Source organism: Microtus ochrogaster, unplaced genomic scaffold (assembly GCF_000317375.1).
Source record: "Microtus ochrogaster isolate Prairie Vole_2 unplaced genomic scaffold, MicOch1.0 UNK45, whole genome shotgun sequence".
Taxonomy (NCBI): Eukaryota; Metazoa; Chordata; class Mammalia; order Rodentia; family Cricetidae; genus Microtus; species Microtus ochrogaster.
The window spans coordinates 29,174-39,208 of record NW_004949143.1 but is presented as its reverse complement, the minus strand read 5'-3'; the positions used below and the strand labels follow the sequence as shown (position 1 = coordinate 39,208).

General features: G+C 47.4%; 2 protein-coding genes across 2 annotated transcripts in view; one reads left to right on the top strand and one right to left on the bottom strand.

The window, feature by feature from the left end:
- Positions 1-4,011, top strand: part of Znf185 (zinc finger protein 185 with LIM domain) — an 89,853-nt gene extending 85,842 nt beyond the window's left edge. The window contains exons 20-21 of the mRNA XM_026777073.1: positions 1,306-1,404; positions 2,101-4,011. Of these exons, the coding sequence (XP_026632874.1) occupies positions 1,306-1,404 (99 nt within the window). The 3' untranslated portion in view covers positions 2,101-4,011. The remainder of the gene's footprint in view (positions 1-1,305; positions 1,405-2,100) is intronic.
- Positions 4,012-4,913: 902 nt separating this feature from the next.
- Pnma5 (PNMA family member 5) overlaps positions 4,914-10,035 on the bottom strand; it is a 6,297-nt gene continuing 1,175 nt past the window's right edge. The window contains 4 exon segments of the mRNA XM_026777072.1: positions 4,914-6,695; positions 6,698-8,225; positions 8,368-8,426; positions 9,058-9,175. Of these exon segments, the coding sequence (XP_026632873.1) occupies positions 6,220-6,695; positions 6,698-8,096 (1,875 nt within the window). The 5' untranslated portion in view covers positions 8,097-8,225; positions 8,368-8,426; positions 9,058-9,175 and the 3' untranslated portion in view covers positions 4,914-6,219.

Sequence of the window (10,035 nt, the reverse complement as noted above, 5' to 3'; positions counted from 1 at the left end):
TTTTTTTATTGGATTATGTGATCTTTTGGTGTCCAATTTCTTGAGTTCTTTGTATAATTTGGAGATCAGACCTCTTACATGTGTTCTATTAGTGCTTTGCTACTAAGTTTTATCATTGGCACTACCCAGCTTCTTTTTACTGTCCCAGAAAAAGTGATCACACTGGTTAGGGTCATTTGTATACATTTTTTGCATGCCCAGAAGTGACCCCTAAATGGATCATCATCATTTTAAGTCCATGCTCCAGTTTGGCACACACTAACTAAAAGGATAGAAGCATTATACAGGAAACAGAAGCACACTTGATTTACATTGAGGAATACTCTGCCAGGAGAAAGTAGCCAGGGTGCCATCAGAAGGGTGCATGGCGAGAATGAGCAATGGGACTTGGAGTTATCTAAAGACTGTCCTCTCCTTCCCAGCACCTCTGACTGCTTGAGGCTAGAAGCCCCAGGCTGGAGACACTAAGAGTTCTGGAAAACCAGGCACTTTCTGGCCTCCTTTTACTCAACTCTCAGTGCCACAAAGTCCTGCTACTGACATTCCTGAGGACATAGGTTTGTGGGAGGAACTGGACTACTAAAACATCCTTTTCTCTTCTGTGGGACACTATCACCTTCCTCAGGACCTTAAGCTTCATATCCTCCAGCCTCTCCCAATCTTATAAATAGGAGCGGGAAGTTTCAGTAACTTTACATTTCACTCACGCAAGATTTTAACCTGGGCTGCCAGGCAGTGGCGGCGCAGGCCTTTAATCCCAGCACTCAGGAAGCAGAGGCAGGTCAATCTGTGTGAGTTTGAGGCCAGTCTGGTCTACAGAGCAAGTTCCAGGACAGGCCCCAAAGCTACACAGAGAAGCCCTATCTTGAAAAACAAAAACATTTCTAACCTTGGCTGAATTGTGAAACTGCAACCCCTAACCAGGGTGTGCGTGTGGAGGCCAGACTGGATACTTTTCCTCAGTTGTTCTCTGTTATTTGAGAGCAGGAACAGTGAACTTGGAGTGGTCAAAGCCCCAGGACTCCTCCTGTAACTGGCACCCCAGACTCTGGGGTTATGGGTTCATGCCTCTGCACCCAGCTTGTATGAGTTTTGGAAATGAGATCTACAGCAAGTGCTTTACTGAGCTCCCCAGTCCTTACTAGCTTACTTTTGCTGTTTTCTTGTGTTTGTTTTATCTTGTTTCCTAGATCAGAGTTTCTATCTATGTTTGCAATGTCTTGTTATCTCCTTGAAGTCCAGGATGTACCATCTGCTCATAGCATCTGCTTTGAGTCCTGACCTCCACTTTGCTTTCTCTGCTAGTGTGGAATTTGTAGTAAACCGATGGGTGATCTCCTAGATCAGATCTTCATTCACCGTGACACCATCCACTGTGGGAAATGCTATGAGAAGCTCTTCTAGGTGAGTGCCGTAAGCCCATACAATAAGCAGCTAAGTCTCCCATTAGACTAAAGGAACAAAGTTTGCCCTGGTTTGGACCTGGGTTTTAGTTCAGGATCCTGATATGCTTCCATCAGCTAATCAGAGAATCCTAAGTCTTGTTCTGTGACCTATGCTACTTTGAGATCTTAAGCAGTGTGGACAAAACCCCTCCCTAGGGTCCCTTTCCAAGTTGCTAGAGTCATAGTATCTTCCTTTAAAGAAATACCTCTCCCATCCAGAACCTCAGCGGACTCCTCTAACCCTGGGACACCTGGGCCTATTTTGTGACAAAGAAATTAAGATGTAGGTGGACAATGGTTCTGGACAAACACCTAGTTGGTTGGTGTGATAGAATGTGGACCTCATCCCAAGTCTCAGATTCGAGTACTGTGCTCTCTGCACATTATGTCTTGTTTGCATAGCTTTAGAGTTAGACTTAGTAACAGATGTTGAATAAAGCAGCCTTTGGGCCATTAGCAAGTGGGATTGTCCCAAGTGTCTGAACACAGCATATTTTCCCTCTCTAGCTACACAAAGGTTGCCTTCCCTCTAAGAAATGCCTTTGTGTTGGACTCAGGCTGATATTCACTGTAACAGTTACTCACCCCCAAGGACCAGGGTGGTCAGGTATTGGATGCTTACTTTATCTCATTGCTTTCCTTTTGGCTCCTCCAGGCTGAACAGAAGCTGATGAGTCCCAGATGCATTTGGCTGTTTAGTTGTCCCCAAATTGTTGGTTCTTCTTCCTTTACATCCTCCCCAACCTGGAGGAGTTTCACTGTACTTATGCCCACCTTGTACTAAAGTAACACATCTAGTGTCGTTATCTCAATGATGTTATAATTACACATGTATGGCCTCTTATACCTTAGAAATGCAAATTCGTATCTCGGTTGCTCCCAGGATACAGGACTCCACTTTGACTTCCCTAAGATATGTTGGCTATTGAGTGCAATGACCTGGTATCTTAGACATGAGCACAAGTGTAGGTGTCAGTGTATGCAGACTTTTGGAGGCTTCTGAGGGGCCAAACCAAATGCTGTTGACGATCCCTGGTAGGGAAATTATAGGCATTGAATGCTAAGGGTTGGAAATAGGCTAAGGTTTAGCTTGTCTATTGACTGTATGTATTTTAATTTCTCATACAATTTTTAAAGTAGTTGTCTTTGAATTATGTAGCAGATTTAAAATACCTCCTCCCATTCTCTGAGTTTTTCCAGTCAGGTATGTCAGTACATATTGGAAAGTTTACCCTGGTTTAAATTTGATAGGATACAATATAGGAGGCTTCTAACAAAAGGGATATTTGTGTCTGTTTGAATTTTGACAGCTAGTTCAAGTCTTTACCCCCAGTATCCTTTTTCCCGGACTTCACATAGAAATTTTCTGAACTGCCTCGGGTGTATACATCTCAAGACTAAAGAAAAGAGATAAGGTTTCTTGAGACCTCACCACATAACAGGCATCACCACAAAGCACTGGCTTTTAAACTTTTTAATAGTCTCTAGATTCTCATCTTAGAAATAAAGAGAAGTGGACAGAATCCAGTAGAAACAATGTTGTCTCTCTCTGGAGCCCATACTTTCTCCAGTCGGGACACTGGCCAGGCACTGTGTGGAGGGTCCCGATACCTACCTGACACCCTGCCCCGAGACATACTCTTAGAAATGGCAAGTGTGAAATTCACTCGTCTCTGGGCTTCTTGGATCCCTCCCTGAAGCATCACAATAATGTAATTGCCATCCAGTAGACGGTGCAGTTCCAGTAGTGACTTGTTTTCTGATCTTGACTGTTTCAAACCAACATCAACTTCTAGGTCCCCAGGTACTCAAAGCGCTAAAAGCTGATGCCTGGCAGAGCAAGGCAGGTTCATCCCTGCAGTTTGCTCATAGACTGCTCTGATTCAGCTTCACTCTGCAGCATTAAAGTAAGATCCTTGAAAGCAATAATAGCCCTCAAGATTTGGGGATGCAAAATTGAGGCCTCTTCATTTGATTTACTTATAAAATAGCTCTTCTCTTTCTTCAGATTTTGAGTCCTAATCACATTTAAGCATGGACTTGTTCTTCCTATCAAGTTATCAGAGAACATTCTATTTATTTGTGTATTTATCTGCTGCATGTACTCTGAAGGGGAGAAAGAATACAGTAGGTCACATCCCCACACTAATTATCAACTAGTCTTTCTCAGTCCATTTCTAGCACGGGACTTGGCAGATGGTGGGCAGTAACATATGGGTGCCAAATGAATTAGTAAAAGTCTCTCCTTTGGTTAGAAGTGTTACTTGGGAATCTCCTTGCAGGCCTCAAAGATGGGATCCAAAGTAAAGAGGCCATGGTGGAATGGTTTCCCCATCTTAAAGGTGTACTCTATCATTTAAGCAGTTTCAGAAATATGGAAAATACTCTAAGACAGCTTGCAGTGTTTTAGTATTGATTTGAATTCAAAATAGCCCTTTTCTCTCAAAAAATTCTGCAATTAAGAGGTTGGTTTTTCATTATTTTCTTTTTAATTGCTTAGTTTCTAGTTATATTTGCTTAATCCACATTAATGTATGCAAATTATAATAAATGTTAAGATATTACACATCAGCATGATTTCCTTTTTAAAAAAAATTTTGTGTGTGTGTATGTGTGCACGTAAGTATAACTTGGTGATTTTAGGCCTGTGGTTTACCAGAATCCATTCTTGCTACAAAAGCAGGCTGGATATGGTCATGCCTGTAATACTGCTGCTCAGGAGATTGAGACACAAAGATTACCCAAAGTTTGGGGAGAGGCAAGTTACTCTTGAGTTGGAGGAGGTAAACCTTGGAGCTGTAAGCCTAAAGGAAGAGAAAGAATTGCTGACTTATTAATAAATATTTCCTGAGTGCCCACCATAGATGCTACTGGGTCATGAGAGAGTGATGCGTAAAATCTGTGAAGACTAGGGTTGAGGGGGAGCAGAAGCCACCAACCTTATAAAACATTGATTCATAAGCTCTGCACATGACAGTCACACTCATTCAGTAACACGTTTATTTACATCCATCGACATCCATTCAAGACAGCAGACCCTCACTGAGTCCAGTCTCATGCTCTAATACACCCATTCTCACATACAATGACGTAATCATGTTCACCTTCAGCAATACACAGTCACATTCAGAGATGGCCACAAATGTTCCCAACATTCAAAAACATGCTCCTCCACACAGTCAGTCACATCCACACCTATTCACTGGCCAACACTCCGGGAATTCTGGAGCCTGCCTTCTGGAGTGCACCCCCCTTCAGCATGCAGCCCCTGCATTCCCATTCATGCCAAGTGCCCCAGGAAGGTAGATAATTATTGTACCTCATACCCATTGGCTACCAGTAGTCTGACTCCTTCCCATCCAGGAGACCACTGTCATCCTTCATGGTCTCAACATGGACATATGCCAGTGTCAACCCAGCCACCACTGTTGCCCTCCAACTCTCCCAGCAAAGGCAAAACATAGCTGGAACATTCATGAAATTTATTCAACAAAAACTTGTACTAAAACCACTAAAAAAAAGGTAACACAGAAACTTTCAATGGGCACTAGAAGTTACAGGCTCTGCCCTTCCCCCCTCACAGGGTCCTGTCTACACAAGGACCTTCTGCTACAATATGCTGTCTTAGGTGCTCTGATAATGCCCCTTGCCCCTTACGAATGCTCTCAAGGGTTTACCACTATAGGACGGTGCTGCCTTACAGCATCACAGACCCATCACAGGGAAATGGGGGGGCCTTGCTTGCAGCACCCCACCAGCCCTAGAAAATAGTCGTAAGTAACAGCAGGCATAGATCACAGCACAGTCCCACACCAAATCAACCAGTCCCTTGTCGACATCCTTGCTTCCCGCTGGCATCCAGGACTGGGCCTGGGGGTTCTGGGGAGCACTTGATCGTGTAAGAACACCCACACATCTGCAGGAGAGCAAGCAGCGGGCAGCTGGCCTAGATGTACACCGGGAAAGCAGACGAGAAGCGTTCACAACACCGGTGGGAGGGGAGCTAGGCAGCCTTGGCTGGCAAAGCAGCTCACAGAAGCTCACAACACGTGCCGGGAGTAGGGGCCACTGACCAGGTAGTCAGGGCCTCCAGCTGCTCAAGTTAACACACACTTCACTCACAGCTTGGTACAGAAGCAACGGGTGGGGGATGAGCACTCAAGGGGGAAAGGACTCGGTGGACAGCCGAGTGGGTCACTATGAGGTTAGCAGATAAGTGGAGGGAGGGGTTCCAGAGGCGGGAGTAGCCTCCCTCGGGATAGCAATGGGGAGGGGGCATCCGTGTTGGGAGAGCCAGGCAGAAAGAACCCTTGAGGCGGCCTCTTCTGTAACTTCCACCCGTCTGGTGTGGATGGCAGACGGAGGATGGCACCTCGGCAGCAGCGCCAGGCCACCCTCTCAGGTCGGCAGGGTTGGGGGCCAGCCGTGGCAGCTGCCTGCCGAGTTGTATTCACCAGGCTCTCCTTGCTTGCTCTCTGGATTTCTCCAGCAGCCCTGGACAAAAGAGACCAGAACAAACTACCGCCCCACCAAGTCCTCCTGCTGCTGCTCTTCCACCTCCTTGTTCACACCAATCTGTCCTGCACACTCATGGGCTCTCAGACCAGCTGAGGGCACAAACCTTATGGTGCTGGGTACGCACCCCTAGCCCGGGGATCTTCTTGGGCACTGCTGTCTTCCCCCCACTCACAGTCCTGCCGGGGTGCCAGGATGGGATCTGCCTCCGGGTTGGCACTGGTGTCCCGGGGCCTTTGGGTCCAGGGACCCTGGTGTTTCACTCACGAAAGGACTCAAGGGTGCTGCCCTCGTGAGGCTCCCCTAGAGCAGTGTAGATGATCCTGAAGACAGGCTGGATCCTGCGGCCTCCTCTCCGGAGCACTGTCTCCCGGCCTTGCTGCACTTCTCCCCAGGCATTGGTTCTCTCTGGCCAGGACAGCCCTGTGATCGGTTCCTCCAAGCCCTGTCTTGCTTCAGTGCCGGTGGGCATTCTTAGCTCAGAGTCACCGCCCTCACTACCTTCATCCTCCGATTCACTAGCATCCCAACTGGAGTCTGGATCATCCTGAAGTTTGGCTATAGTAGTTCCCCATTTCTTTTTCTGGTATTCTCCACAAGCCTGGGATATGGTAGTCACTGAGCTAGGTGGAGCTTGTTTTTGCTTGTTATAATCATTTCTAATTAGTGGCCTGTGAGATGCTTTATCCTGGCCCTGGCCACCTTGCCCTTCTGTACAACTTAAGTCCCCTGCCATTTGTCTGGGCTGCCCCATCATTTTGCCAAGGTATCTTTGTTGCCTGCTAGAAGAAGGAGTTTCTGGATTTCTTGAGCCTATATTTCCCTGGGGTTGGGGTGGCTCATAGCCCCAGCCCCTCGCTCGTTTCCCGACTCCTGAGCTACAACATGGGGTTTCTGCTCCTCAGGTTCATTTTTAGCCCCCAAACTTGACTGCCCCAGAGGCCCGTCCTCCCCAGCACTGGCTCTCCATAGCAGTCGCCTCCGTTTCACTGATATAATTTCCTCTCCTGTGGTCTGGGTGCTGATCTCCCGAAAGAACCCTGCCTGGGTGGTAACCTGATCTGCTGCTGCCTCACATGGGCCACTCTCCTTCCCAGCCCGATTCTGCTCCTCCTTCGCCACCATGCTGGTCTCCCACTCTTCTTCCTCTTGAGTGAGTTTCATTAACTCCAGAAAAGTGGGTGGGCACCCTTGCTGATCTAAGAGGGATAGCCTGCTCCTAAGGCCAGTGGTCAGGGAGACTCGAGCTAAGACATGCTGGAGGCGAATCGAATCTGTGCTGTGTGCTGCCAAGGGGCTCTGCTGCGCTGCTTTCTGCAGGAGGGGCTCTAAGCGCAGCAAATAGTCAGACAGCTTCTCTACAGCTTTCTGAGAGGAAATCGGATTCTGACGGCATTGGAACTGTAAGACCTTACAGTCCTCTTTATTCCCAAAGACCTGCTTTAGTGCTTTCAAGCACTGCTCCATAGTTAGGGAGTCACTGCTAGCCCCGAGTGCCTGCATAATTGACAGGGCAGAGCCTCGCAGGCTCTCTAGAAGGCGCCGCTTCTTCTCCTCCTCACCCACCTGCCATAACTGCATCCTCTCAGTGACCTCCTCTAACCAGGTTTCAAAGGTCTCCTCTCCTGGGCCTGGAAAGGGACTGCCAGAAAACACTTTCAGTTTTCGGTAACACACGCTATTGCACAGAGACTTCAAACCTTCTGGTTTGTCTTGGTCTGAATTCCTTAGCTCCATGCTCACTGTAGGGGCAGTGCTAAACCCCAGGGCTTTGGCTACATCTACCATTCTCCGTCCTTCATCTTTCAGAAAGTAGATCAGCTTATTGATAAACTCATTATCTGGGCTACGGGGTTTGACTACCACTTCCCAGGCCCCCCCTGCTGCTGGTATATGAGTGGGCATCATAGTATAATCGACAACTTCTGTCAGTTCAATTAAGACGGCCTTAGCTTTGTCTTCCCTCCTGAACATTCTACCTATCACCTTGTGAGCACACAAAGGAGGTAAGCCTTCCTTCAGCGTGTCCTTTATCTCAGCCTCACTGCACTGCACAGGGATGCCCACAACGAGCACCGCCTTCTTGGGATCCAGGTCCATCCCCTTACACCAGTCATCTAATAGAGCCACAGCCATTGCTCCCACCCTCTAGAGACAGACCTAATACTCAGGTACTTATTAGCTAAGAATTTTCCTAAGACGCAAACGATTCTAAAACCAATGCCATGTAGAAAGGCAGCATGTCTGTCCTGGGTTTCCCACAACCTGAAATGCAAATGAAGAGCTTAGTTAATACTTCCTGTCACTTTTCCACTCCCAGAGATTCACTTTTCTTTCCCAGGCTCTTGAAATCATTTTGAGGGTCTTCCCACACAAAGCTCTCTGAAAATCACAGGACCCTGCTGACCTCTTGCCGTGGTAACCTCTCTGGAAGTCTGGGGAATCTAGCGTGTATTCTCCAAGTACCTGTGGGGAAAATGTCAATGTCAGGAGGCAAACACTGGAAAAACTGGAAAAGACCCAGTGGAGGAAAAGACAGGAAGAAGAACACTCTGCCACCTACTAGGAGCTATATTGGGTTCAGACCACTCTTTGCTGTGTCCAAGACTGGCAATCATAAGAGACTCTCCTCTTGAAGAAATGCTCAGCAGAGGAAAAGATGACTGGAGATCAGCAGATGTGATCAGAGCGGTACGTGCAAAGTACTGTTTGTATGTGACAAGCTAAAATACTGCCATGGATACAAGACCAGTGTGGATCTGGGTTTCTACCAATGGTTATCACATAGTGCCATGTGGGAAGGTAAACACCCTTGGGAAACAGCAGGTGATGTCATGGTCGTCCATCCAATAAAGCATCTCAGCAACAAGATGTTGGTGACAGGTACAGGGGGAGGTAAGCAGAGACTAAAGAATGGGCACTGATCTGAAAAATGCTTATGGTTTAAAATTGTATGAAATCTGCAATCAAAGGCAGAAAAAGGTCCCCAAAAGTAAACAGATATTGTCACCCTAAGTATAGTCCTATCCTGCAGTCCGTGAACCTTGGCAGGAAGCCCCTTGACCTGCTCTTTGCTGCTCACAAAATAGCTGCTCACCCTGATGTTTGCTGAAGTATGGATAAAGCGATTTTGCTAGCACTGATGGTTGATGCTATTGGTCTTCTGGCTTCTATTCAGACAGGCGGTGCAGGGATGCTGCTTCCTGTGCACTGATCTGTTCAAGGCAAAGTACGGGATTATTTAATACGGTCTATTCTGAATGTCCCTGCCCATGCAAGGTGTGCTAATCTGACTCTGCACAAGAATCTGAAGACAGCACCTTGCCGGCATGGTGGCAGACACCTTTAATACCTAAACTTGAAGGCGGCTAACAGGCTAAATGTGTCAGTTTGAAGCCTGTCACCACTACATTGTAAGACCTTTAAAAAAAAAATCCTTGATAAGATTTGTGAAACCGCTCCACTAAAAGGCGCCGAGAAAAAAAGAATGCTAACATAAAGTTGCTACCCTCCCTCCACTGACACACCCACCCCAAAGTGTCACTCCTGGTTCCAGCACCAAGCCAAATTGTCCTAAACACCGCCTCTTCCCCATTCCTATGCCATTATGGACCACCCGCTATTTTATTGATTCCCTCTACAAGCCTGCTACCCCAAGCACCACTCCTTCCCTGTTCCTGGGCCATTTTGGACCATCCCGTATCATTGGTTGCAGCAACAAATCAGCTTCCCAAGCACCGCTACTTCCCCCGTTCCTATAACCATCCACTATCTCATTGGTTCCGGCAAAAAGCCAGCTTTCCCAAGCACAGCCGCTTCCCCGTTCTGTGCCATCCTGGACCATCAGCTATCTCGTTGGATCGGGCTACAAGCCAGCTTTCCCAAGCACTGCCGCTTCCCCGTTTCTGTGCCAGTTTGGAAAACCCGCTAAAATACCCGCTATCTCATTGGTTCCAGCAACAAGCCAGCCCCAAGCACCGCCCTTACTCTTTCCTGTGACATCCTGGACCACCGCTATCTCATTGGTTCCGGTAACAAGCCAGCCTTCCCAAGCACCACCCTTACTCTTTCCTGT